Raw genomic sequence first — 12,924 nt, forward strand, 5'->3', positions numbered from 1 at the left:
GAAATCGGTATGGAGATATACGAAATCAATCGCATACCCTTGGAGAAAAATTTTAGCTATAGTAAAAAGGGGTGACATCTCCCATACAAACCGAATTTTTCATACTGCTTATCTCTGGAAATTTTTTGGTAGAGTTCTAGAGTTTTGTATGGAGATGTACGAAATAAATCGCATACTCTTGGAGAAAAATTGGAACTATTGGAAAAGGGAGCGTGGCATCTTCCATACAAACCGAATTTTTCATACTGCCTATCTTTGGAAGTGTTCATGGTAGAGTTCTGGAACTTGGTGTGGAGATATACGAAATCAATCGCACACTCATGAAGAAAGAGGGCAGCTGTTGGAAAGGAGGGCGTGGCTCCTCCCATATAAATCGAATTTTTATACCGCATATCTCTGAAAGTATTCGGTGACAGGTAATAAGGTCAATGGAAATAAGGTCAATTGACCTTTTCAAAAGCGAAATAAAGTCAACAAAAGTTTGGAAATAAAGTCATTGACGCTATTTCCCCATTCAAATGGAAATAGCGTCAACAATGCTTAAAGTACGTCGATTCATAGAAAAAAATATTGTTCTTACAATAAGCATTGCCCCGTAAGTGTTGTTTTTTAATAGATGAAAAAGGCTTTTGCCAAATCCTCAGTGTTGTGATATTAATCCACACACAATCATGAACTACCTCCAGTTGATTCTATTAAAAAAAGAATTTAAATTACGAATATGTAAAAACACGATGCGAAAAACTAAACGCCTGCGCACAGCTGGAATACGAGAAATATTTGAATAAAGAGGGGAGAAATGATCCATGACTTGCAAAACATTTTTCCTTTCTACAAAAATAAAGCGAACACTATTAAATTGAAGAAACAGTACATGTTCAAAAACCCCGGAGGAGCACTGAAAGAATTCTATGTTTTAAATTGGCATATTTTGAACGAATTCGGAATGTCTAAGGTGGAAAAGAACCCAACCTTTCTATAAGGAAGCAATTATAGAAAAAGAATTTTCTTGCACTGTGGTTATGTCTCCGCCAGCAGTCATTTAAAAGCAGCTAAGGAGAACGACGACACTATTTATTAGATGGCACATTCAACGAGCCAATGTACCAAAATGCGGGTATAAACAATTATTGATTATTTAATATCGCAACCGAGATAATATAAGTTCATTGATTGGTTTTCACACACTTTTGAAACACAAATTATATGCTTTTTTACTGCAGACAAGTTGTTGCCTCAAAACACAGCAGAAATCTTCCAATCAGGGCTGCCAACTCTCCTTAGTTATGAGGTGCCATATTTAGGATAAAAAAAGTGCCAAAAAATATAGCAATAAAATAAAGCCTCATTTTCAAAACAAAAGTGCAATGATAAAATAAGATAAACCAGTTGATTAGCCTTTATAAATTAGAAAATATGAGTTGAGAAAAAGAAGTGCACGCAAAGGATTTCACAAAAATGTATTGAAATGTTATTTTTTTTACAAAAGTGCCATTTTGGCATTTTGTGCCAAATTGAAAAATTAAGTGCCATTTGAAGTAAAATAGGAACAAATGGCACGGTTTGAGCCAAGTTGGCATCCCTGCTTCCAATAAGTTACAAATATAAAAATGTGAAATATCGAGGGCTTGAATTCATTAATACCCTCTATCTGCAATTTGCACAAAAACTAATTTGTGATTTTAGAAACCATCTGGGACTTATTACCTGTCGTTATATAAGGTAGCATTAATATCACTGATGACAGTTAAAGCTTATGTGGATTTTTATATAAGAATCTCATCTTTGTGAAAAGTGAGCAGATAGGGGTTATTATTGAATATAAGCCCTCGATGTTTAAAATATATAAAAATTTTATTTCAACGTATACAAAAAATAAATCTACCTGCGCTACAGCACGTCGGGAGACGGGGAGGGTGGCCGGGGGGCCGCGGCGTAGCATGACGTGGTGTGCGCGCCGGTCGCGCGGGGTACGCGGGGCGCGGTGTGGCGCGCTGACGCGGGCCGCCGCGAAGTTAAGCAAATTTAATGTTTGAAACAGAAATAATGTCAATTGATTTTATTTCGTTTTTAAAAAGGTAATAATGTCAATTGACTTTAGTTCGCACCAGGGTGGGAAATAAAGTCAATTGACCTTATTTCCGTTGATCTTATTACCTGTCACCAAAGTATTCATGGTACAGTACTGGAACTTCGTATGGAGATATGTATATAGTTGAAATCAATCCCATACTCATGGAGAAAATTTGGACTATTTGAAAAGGGGTGTGAGGCCTAGAAATCTACCGACCTTTAGCTATCTTTGAACGAATTTTTTTATTCTTCTGTAGGTGTGTTTGTGAGTGAAATCCTCCTAAATGGTTGTACGGATTTTAACGAAACTTTTTGTGTATTTGAGTGGGTCTCTGGATGGTTTAGTTTCACAATTTAGTCCGACAGTTGGCGCTGTAGTTGAGTTATTACTAAAAATCTTATTTATGATCCGATTTGGCTAATGTTTTACATATGTATGCAATACTATTGCAAAAACGTGCTGCCAAGTGGTGCTGAAGTCGTGCTATTACTAAAAATAGCCAAGTGAGAAAAGGGGCCGTGAAGGTCAGATTAAATCGACCTGTTGCACCATTGAGTATATCGACGGTCCTGCGTTGCAATTGGCCCAATGGATGTGATTTTCCAATATTATTATGCGTTCAAACTTTTAAGGTACAGAACAATGATTCGCACCCATTTTGAAATTGCCACCTACTATACTGTAAAGCTTCTAGGACATTCACTATAGAACCGGGTCATTGTTGCCGCCAGGGAGTGAAGAGGAAAAAATGTATTTCGCTTTGCGAATAACCGTGCTATGAAATGCCGCACAACTGGAGAATTTTAAGAACGGCTATAACACTTTCCTTAGGTTATTTAAAGCGGCAAATTACCACCAAACCTTAATCTTAGCAGACAAATGTGCCAATGAAAATCATAAATCTGAATTGTTGGTGAAAATGTTGGACCAAAAAGTTTCAATAAAACATATAAAAATTTTGGGCGGGACGAAGTTCGCCGGGTCTGCTAGTTTTCTAATAATTTTAAAATGACACAAAAAACGCCGAGATACGTAATCTTAATTCTGGATCTTAGATCACGGATCTCTATACCGTTTTCCTAGATCAGGTAAATTTCCCAAGATATTTTCATTTCAAATTCGCATTGTGAATGAAAAAAAATTCAAACTTTAACATGGAAAATGCTACTCCTGCTCATATTTCATCCAAAAAAATTCTTCGTTAGCGGCTTGATGCTTTTTTTAATGAACAGGCTTAGTACAAATCAAATTAACTTGCAAACTATCTGTTATTTTTTAAGTTCTTTTCCTGTTAAAATTTGATTTTTTCCATAAAAATTAAAATATCATGGGCAAATGACCTGATCTTGAAATAGTCCGGTCAATGTAGGCATTAGAGATTACGAAAATTCCCACCCAGCTGAAAATTGGTAGGATTGTTCAAAACACCATCATAAATGAAATCTAAAAAGTCCTCATCGATCCGATACCTGGAAAAAAAGTTACTCGGGGTCAAAGGTCACAAAAACTGTTTTTTCGCGATTTTCAGCAAAACGGTAAGTTTATCATAAAATTAGTTTAGACAAAAATTCTAGATCAGATAAATATCTATAAAAAATGTCTAAATACTTTTTTCCTAAAAAGTTGGAAGATTTGTAATCGGCATAATATATATAAGGCACTCGGCACATTACGCGCCTAATCAAAGTAGAGTAATCGTTTCATCATACCGAAACGAATGCATGACGACTCGACTTCTGCACACTTGCACGCCCTGCATAAGTCACCAGCTAATAAACACTTTCTACACATACAAAAATGTTTGGCCGTTCTTACGCAATACGCACTTCCGCAAATATTTCTGCTCCAAAATATTGCATAAACGCCTGTGGTTTAATGCAATTTGCACGAATTTTAGCACGAAATCGTTCATTTCCAATTATTTTCTATTGAATTGACAAATAAATTTCATTTCCAACACAAGAAAGTAAACAAATGACGATTTCAAAACTGCAAGCGCCTTACAATGTTGGGCGCTTCGATTCACGAAGCTTTTATGATTTGAATCGTAATCTACAGAGCTTCATTGAAATACATGGGTTCGGCATAAAAGCTTTATACTTTAGTATGCCGAAACGATTACACTACTGTGATTAGGACCTTAATGTGCGGAGTGCCTAAGTGCAACAAAGGTGGCGTGGAAACGTGTGTGTCTTGAACAATCCTACTAACTTTCAGCTGGGTGGGAATTTTTGTAACTTCACTCCTATTTTTGGTCTAAGTTGACCGGACTAATAAACAAAATACAGAATCGTAATTGACGACTCAAAGTTAAGTTGACATCTTTCTGGGTTTTTTTGTGTCATTTTAAAACTTGCGATACAGTATCATTAAACATGCGATATGTATTTAGGTTCTACTAGACTGGATAAAAAGCGTGACAGTGTTTACAATTATTTTTTCCACATCCGAGGTAATACGAGGTAACTGTGTAACCAACTCCTCTAAGCACGTCACTCTCTTTCGAAGATGTCTTTTGCTGCCTTCAGTGATCGGACTTCTACCACAATGTGGTAGATCTGCCACTTTTATAAGCATCTACCACACAAGGTCTGAAATGTACCAGATATTCGCGTTTTTGAGTAGTTTTATTTTTACTCGACATCCTTTTTTTAATTTTAAGAGCAAAAATTGTCCAACACTAAACACTATAGGGTAACAGGAATGATATAATACAAGATTCCGCATTCCCGTCGACGATGAAATTTCTCAAGTAAAAGTAAACAAATCCGAATGGGAGGATAAATAAACTGTAAAATAGTAAATTTTCTCAATAAGAAATTTTTCGACAGGAAACGTGGTTTTATTTTGTTAAATTGCAAAATATATCGCAGGTTTAATAATATAGAGATGTAATTTAAAAATCACGTTTTTGGAGAACTCAACATACAATTAATAAGTTTGATAAGGAGAATGTGATCAGCCTAACAGATAACTAAACTACCCATAAATGGTGAAGATATGTGTTTTTTCATCTATCATTTTGTATACCAACTGGATGAATTGATGAAACTTTGATTGCGTTTTCCTACAAAATTGAAATTTTGAGATAACTCTGTATATTATGAAGCGTGCGATATGTTTTATAAAAATAATTAATAGCGAAAATGTTAAAGAAAACGGGGATTTTTGTGAAAGTATTTGCAACTTTCAGTGCATATAAAGTTTCTGAGGTGTTGTTTACTTTTACTTGAGGATTGTCTAAATCGGCAAATCTCAAGTAGCATTTTCTGGCACGTGCCACACTTGTACGCTACATCGTGATGTGATAAAAAGAAAAGCTGGCAGCACACCGCTTTACACTGTCAAGGAAAAAATTGCCAAAACTCAACGCAATTTTTAGCAACTTCAATAGTTGTGTTTTCGTATTCTCCAGCAAAAAATATCCTGTAACTTGCCAATAACTAAATTTCGGAGAGTACGCCAATATTTACTCCCAATGAGTGAAATATGCAAGAAAGTACGAAAACGCAAAACCAGCAAGAAGTTGCTAGTTTTATGAACAGCTGATTAATTTGTTATTTCTCGATGCAATTTTCTTAGAAAACTAGTGTTTTCCATCTTATTTTATATTTAAATAGGTTTATTTTGTCAATTGCAACTCTAAAAGCGCCACCAACATTTATTTTCTTAATCTGATTTACAATAAGCATCATGCCATCAGCTGTTTTTCTTACTAGCAAATAGTTGCTAGTAAAAATTTATCCAGTAATAATCCAATAAAACTCGCAAGTTCAGCTGTCATATTTTCTCTCTCAATTTCCCTCTTTTGCTAGTTTCTTGCAAGTTTTTGCGTACGAAAACGACATCCAGTAAAAAACCAGTAAAATTAGTACTGGATTTACTGGATAGTGCGTACGCGAACAGGGCCAATGTTGCACTTTACTATACAAAAACTATTTAGGTGCAATTTAGGTGAAACCTTGCAAATTTTTTTTAATTTTTGTACAAATTTGATCCAAATCCTGAGATCTTCCACATTTTTTTGAAATCGACCACATTTTTTTCCAGATTGTACCACACAGAATTTTTTATAAGTCCGATCACTGGCTGTCTTGTAATCTCTTTATTATCTTATTCTTCTTTTCAATCGTACTTTTTACTAGCTTAAAAACGCGGCTTGCACGACGAGGAGTAGCAAATCGCGGATCTTTAAAGTGGCGTTTCTGTTGAAAACGGCGGCAACTGTTGGTTTACTGGCTGAAGCGGTTGGAGTAGCAGCGTTTGACAGTGGCCCACATGCGCACAGTGGGGTAATTGATGTCGATATTGGAGATTAACTCAAAAAATTAATTTCAAAGTACCAAGAAGTTTTTAGTACCAAATTAAAGTAGATAAAATTATACATCACTATGTACTCAAATATTTGCCCAAAAATCTACCGTTTTCCTGCAATATTATTTTACGCGTCGCTTTTTTCTTTTTATATGCGGGAAGTGATAAATGTGATTTAATGGGGCGTAATCTTGCTTCCGTACGAATCGAAAATCATGAAATTTTCCTATCAGTTTCTATACAAAAATTTCAAATTTTTGATTCGTACCAAAACAAGAATATGCCTCAATATCTCATATTTCCAAGCTATTTCTAAGTTTTCTTCAAAGATAAATCAAAAACGGCAATGGAACCTTCTGGTTCAGGTATTTAGGCAACACAAAGTGATCTTATTTTTTTTTACTATGGTTTTAAGTATTTTATTTTATTTTTTTATAGAAAGGATTAGAAACAAGGCGTTTTTGACTATATACGTAGACATAGTATAGTTGTGAATTAGGCGGGATCAAGCAAAAGTGTTATAGTTGCATTCTGTGAAGAAAAAAGTTGCGGCATGTACCTGCACTTTTTCAGTACATCGATTTATATAATATTTATAACCTGGTTGGTGAAATATACACGAAATTCTCGAGGTAGAACAAAACCAAATATAACAAGTGCAAACTAAGTACAAAACGTGTACGTGTTTTATTTGTCCAGAAATTTAAGCTATTCAGGGCTATCACGGAATCCATCGTAGAAAATCTACGAATTCGAATGCCTGCTATGAATACGAAAAAATTGCTATCACTGATTCCGAGTGAACTCGAAAATATCGTTGCCAGCTTCGAATGTCGATTCGAAATCAGCTTTTGCATAGGAAACAATAGACATTTATGTATGCCATTTTGCTCACGCTGCCCCAGCAGTCGCAATGGCCGAGTGAGCAAAGCACTAGACTGCCAATTGAGAGATCCGAGTTCGAGTCTGAGTCGTCGGCAGTGGAGCTTTTTTCTTTTTACCTTCCTTTTATTAGCTCGGGATGTAACTATGTAATATTGATGCGCCTAAAAGATGCAGCGATTTCTATTCTCAAGTTACATACCTGCTGACAGTACGAATGGCATTTATAATAGGGAGGTTTTAGTTTTTTAAACTATAATTTTATTTTATTTCATTTTTGTTTTTTTTTTTTTAATTATTTTTTTTTTAGTTTGAATTTTAGACAAAACTATTTTTTTTAATTAATTTAAATTTGTATTTTTTAAAATAAATTTATATGATATTAAAGTAATTAGATTTCTTTCCTAATAAATTGTTGTTAAACTATTATTTCCTCGCTTCAAAAAAAAAACATTCATTAAATAGCGTCTAGCAGATGAATATATGTATGTACATATGTAGGTATGTATGCCATTTATATTTTACGTCTACGTTTACACAAATATATGGAATTATATCAAACTATAACAAATATGGAGTATAATAAATCTGTGTTCATATGGAAAAGTAGCTTATGTCGAAAGGCTGGCTTTAGTATAATGCGGCATTCCCTTTGTTCTTTAAACGACAAGGAATTTTTTGATGAGACTTAATAAGAATATTGACTTGCTAGTATCGGAACTACTTCTTGCATGTTTATTTGCCAAAAGTTCTTCAACGGCTCAGCGCCAGTGAGTCATTCGCAATCGCATGCTGCGAATGCCGATTTATACTAAAGCCAGCCTTTCGACATAAGCTACTTTTCCATACGAACACGGAAATATTTATTATTAACAATAATGCAGTTTCAGTGATTTTAAATTTTGTTCCGACAGCATAAACTCGTCGTAGTGTATCTGTACGAATCTTCATTACGAACGGATTCAATGAATGCTCTCTACGAATTTCGAATTTACGTTCGTAGCCATTCGGATTCTGTGATAGCACTTTCGTAGGTTTCACGAAAATCGACGCTACGATGGATTCTGTGATAGCCCTGATTAGCTTATTTTGTATGGAGGACTTACCCAACATAATTATATTGGCTTATGAAAAGCTATCTTGGCTTGTATATTGAACAAGAGGCATTGCCATTCAGCATCAGAAATTTTCTCCTTCAGCCAATCAGAAAGAGGCAAAAACTTACTTTGACACTATTTGCAGTCAAACAACTGTCAAAATTAGGCTAACATAGGAAATAAGCTACATAATTTCGTTTTATTTGACCAAGATTTAGCTATTTGCTTGTGATGGTTGAATAACACATGCCTATTGTTATTGTCTTCGTTGCTCGCTCAGTTACTATTTATTTATATATACATACATATATATATATTTTTGTACCCTACATACGGCTTAGCTACCCTACCAACGGCATAGCTATATTGTTTTGTTTCAAAGGCGAAATTTTTAGTACTTGCAGATATCAACAAAATATCCATACATTTATATACATATCTGCACAGATTTATAAAATTAAATTTTGGTTTATTCAATTTTATAATCACAGGTTAGGGCCAGTTTGCTGTGCCAGTTTAAACTTAGATCAAATTGAACAGCTGGCAGATATTTGATTGGCTAATCTTAGTTTAAACCAGCCAGCTCGAGCGTTTGAACCAAGTTTAGACCACAGACGAGCACTGAAAAACTGGCCCTAAGAATGGCATAATTTATTTGTTCAATGATTTGTAGGATGTATGTGAAACCGTGCATCTTTTTAGTGTTAGTTTTAATCCTTGTTATTGTTTATAATGAAGATATATTCAATAGATTTTTGATCAGTTCCGACCCTGCTATATCAAGTATGAGAAAACTACCCGAAACAATGGATGGAAGGATCTGCCGAAAGAAGCAAAACATTTGATAAACATATAGAATCATAGTGATGATGAAGATGTTGAAAGCGATGGCAATGACGCAAGCGAAGATTATGATTGTTTTTTTATTGAAGGTTATATTTTTGAAACTGCTTTCTATAATAATAATAATAATAGACTAGCGCTTACACATATGTTAGTGTTTGGCCGAGCTTCTCCTCCGAATTGTGGCGTGCGCCTTGATATTGTCACAGAAGCTGTTCTTCATGGCAGAAAAACACTCGGAGGTTTGCCATTGCCTGCCGAAGGACGACCGCTGTTAAGAAAAAAACCCTTTTTTATATTTTTTTTTGCGATGTTGCTTTGACCAGGGTTTGAACCCAGGTGCTGCGGAGTGGAAGCGCGCACTGCTTACCACTACACCACAGCGGCCAGAAACTGCTTTCTAAGCTTAACAAAAACATACAGAAAATTTTTACAGTTCGGATTCATCAATATATGTATGAAATCCTTTGAAAGTAGAACTTCCGTAAAGTGGTGATGTTGATGATGAAAATAGTGATGAAGATAATGATGATAATGATAGTGATGATATTTGGTTTGTAATTATTGATGATTATGATTTTAACAAATTATCATTAATAATACAAAATATTTAAAAGAAAAACAACTAAAGTTTCACTTTTTTCTCTCTTTGGTAATGCCATAAAAACCTTACTAAAAACATTTCCCACTACAAAAACAAAAAACAAAATTTTAATGCGCGTCTTTAAGCCGCATGCATGTTTCCACTTTCTCTGCTGCTCTTCGTTCCTTGGAAAACTGAAAAATAGTTAATGGTTTTGTTGTTTCTAAGCCAGAAAAAATTTACTTACGCATGAAGCCATGTAGTCGTATTGTAATGTTTTACATGTGCAGTAGCGCCTTACCGTGGTTTCTTATATACATACATATGTACATACAATTATGTATGTATATGAATTTTGAAAAGTAAAATTGTCATTTTGGGTACATTTCTTTTCGTATCTCTCTTTCTTTTTTTAATATATCGACACTCTGATGTTGGGGCCAGCGTTGCCGTTTTGGTCCAATTGAACCAAAATTGGTAGCTTCATTCTACTTTGGTAGTTTGGTTGGTTTGATGAAGCTTTTGGTAGGCAAAAATGTTTTGAAAATTCAATCGAACTGAGCATTAAATTCAATCGAACTGAGCACTTTGCGTTTACATGTTGAAAACATTGCTTTCAGTTTGTTCACACGTATAAGTTTTCTTTGTTTTTTCTAAATTTTACTAAGCACACAACTTTCTGCAAACAAATACTCACTTCCCAAAGCTATGGTCGATCATCTGTTGAAATTGAACGAAAAATTGCCTATCGTCTTGATGATAGGCAATTTGCAAAGTGTGAGTGTATTGGTAAAAAAGGGTGAGAGTATGCAAATTGAAACAAAATTTAGAATTTTGTTTTATTGAAATGCATAAAATGTCTGATTTAGGTTTTTTACACATAAAAAATGTTTGACATGAATTGAATTAATCTCAAAGGTATTCACATTTTTACAAAAGTTTTTTACGCAATACGCTAATTCTTTTGTTTAAAAGCACGAATTTGTTTTGTTTAACCTTGAAGATTGGCATGAATGGTTAACCAACACTGTAAACAATATTATACTGCCAATTCGTGTAGCTAAAAACCCCGTAAATTCAAGAAATCTCGTTTTAATAATGAACAAAAATTTGGTAGTTTGGAAACTGATTTGGTAGGCGTTTTGGTACCTAAAAATAAGCTCAAGTGGCAACACTGGTTGGGGCATGTACTTTGTATGTACTTGCAATATAGAAGTATTACGTATATGCATAAGTCCCATTTTCAAAACATGTTTGATTTTTAAAATCGGATGAAAAATCGTCAAGCTGTTAAAATTAAGGGTTCAGGAACTATAAGAAACCTATTTCCATGTTGTACTCGACCCTACAACATACAACACTAAGTATAGTTTCGGGTGTATTTCGTGATTTTTATACCCGAGCGCACTTGTGCACAAGGGTATTATAACTTTGTTCACATAACGGTTGTTTGTAACAGACAAAACGAATCGAGATAGATATAGACAAATGTATACATAAATGATCAGAATGAAAAGAGAAATCGATTAAGCGGTGACTGTCTGTCTGTCCGTCCGTCTGTCCGTCCGTCTGTGCACACGATAACTCGAGTAAAAATTGAGATATCTTAACGAAACTTGGTATGTGCACTTCTTTCATGCGTAGGACGGATGGTATTGAAAATGGGCGAAATCGGACACGCCTACCTCCCATATAACGGTAATTTTCCGAAATACGAAAACTGCGATATTTTAGTAACTACTGAAGATTATTCACTCAAAATTGATATTTACAATAACCTTTAGACGGAAAATAAGAATATTGTACATTTTTGGAAAATGGGCGTAGCCACGCCCACTTATGGATACATGTGTATATCTTGGTAACCTCTGCACCAATTTCTTCCAAACTTGGCACAGTTGTTAGTCTTGCTACAGCATACGAAATGGCCGAAAATTTTTAAAATCGGACTATAACCACGCCTACCTCCCATATAACGGTAATTTGGAGAAATACGAATTCTTCGATAAATCAACAAATATTAAAGCTAATTTACTCAAAATTTATGCTTGCAACAATTCTTTGCCAAGAAATACGTTTATGACAAAAATTTGGAAAATGGGCGTAGCACCGCCCACTTATGATCACATATATGTATCTCGGTAACCGTTCTACCAATTTGTACCAAACTCGGTATGATTATTGTGCTTGCCACATAGAAGCAAAACGTTGAAAATTATTGGAATCAGATTCAAATTACGACCACTTTTCATATAACGCCAAATTTCAGAAATGCTAATTTACTCAAAACTGATACACACCGGCTTACCATGTAGCGGTACCTGCGCCGGGTATTTAATGTTCGGCTCCGCCCGAAATTAGACTTTCTTACTTGTTTTTTTTTGGTAGCACCATGGTATCGTTAAAAAGTTATTGAACCAATAAATTCTTTCAAGTATGTACATATAGTGGCGAATAACACGATCAGATTAGTAGCTTCATGGTTTCCAACGCTATTGGGAATCTGTCTTATGTGCAGATGAGCCGGCGTTCGCAGACACACCTTGTAAAATTGACGATGCCGCCACCTCAAAGCCTATCGACGTAAACCTCTACTCTATTACCTGCTAAGTTCTGTTAAATATACTACTTATATATATAATTATTACCTGTTGTTGTGGTGGACTCTGAGTTGAATGATGGAACGGTGGAGGGAAATAGGGGGGTTGAAAATCTGATTGCAAGGATTGGTGATGCATTGCAGCCGCAGACCCATGGGTTCCGCCATGACTACCATGTCCTGAAGAAGGTCCTCCCCGTCCACTGTGGCCGCTTGTATGTGTCGTATAAGCAGGACTACTACTTGACAATCCCAAGCTGCCATGACTAGTGAGACGTTCCTGAAATATATGTTTTAATTTTAATTCTATTGGAATAGTATTAGAAGGGAGAACTAAAAATCAAAGATTTAAAAAATAGCGAAATAGTCGGCGTTGTATTCATAATAATTTAAAATAGGTTTGAAAAAGGTTTACAAAATAAACGTTGTGTAACTTTAGTCAAAAAAGCTTTTTAGGGTTACCAAAGGTTTAACTAACTTCAAAATTTAAGCAACTGTTATTGTCTTTTCAAATTTAATTTTTTTTTTACTT

At 34.9% G+C, this 12,924-nt stretch overlaps 1 protein-coding gene across 2 annotated transcripts in view; it reads right to left on the reverse strand.

Annotated features, from left to right (window-relative positions):
• Positions 1 to 12,672, reverse strand: part of LOC118738657 (transcription factor AP-2-epsilon) — a gene marked incomplete at its 5' end in the record, with an annotated part of 341,438 nt that extends 328,766 nt beyond the window's left edge. For both annotated transcript variants that reach the window (XM_036469563.1, XM_036469562.1), the window contains 1 exon segment: positions 12,442 to 12,672. In XM_036469563.1, the coding sequence (XP_036325456.1) occupies positions 12,442 to 12,672 (231 nt within the window).
• Between the last annotated feature and the right edge of the window lie 252 nt (positions 12,673 to 12,924).

This window comes from Rhagoletis pomonella, unplaced genomic scaffold, assembly GCF_013731165.1.
Source record: "Rhagoletis pomonella isolate Grant_MI unplaced genomic scaffold, Rhpom_1.0 Rhpom_scaffold_00005, whole genome shotgun sequence".
Classification (NCBI taxonomy): Eukaryota; Metazoa; Arthropoda; class Insecta; order Diptera; family Tephritidae; genus Rhagoletis; species Rhagoletis pomonella.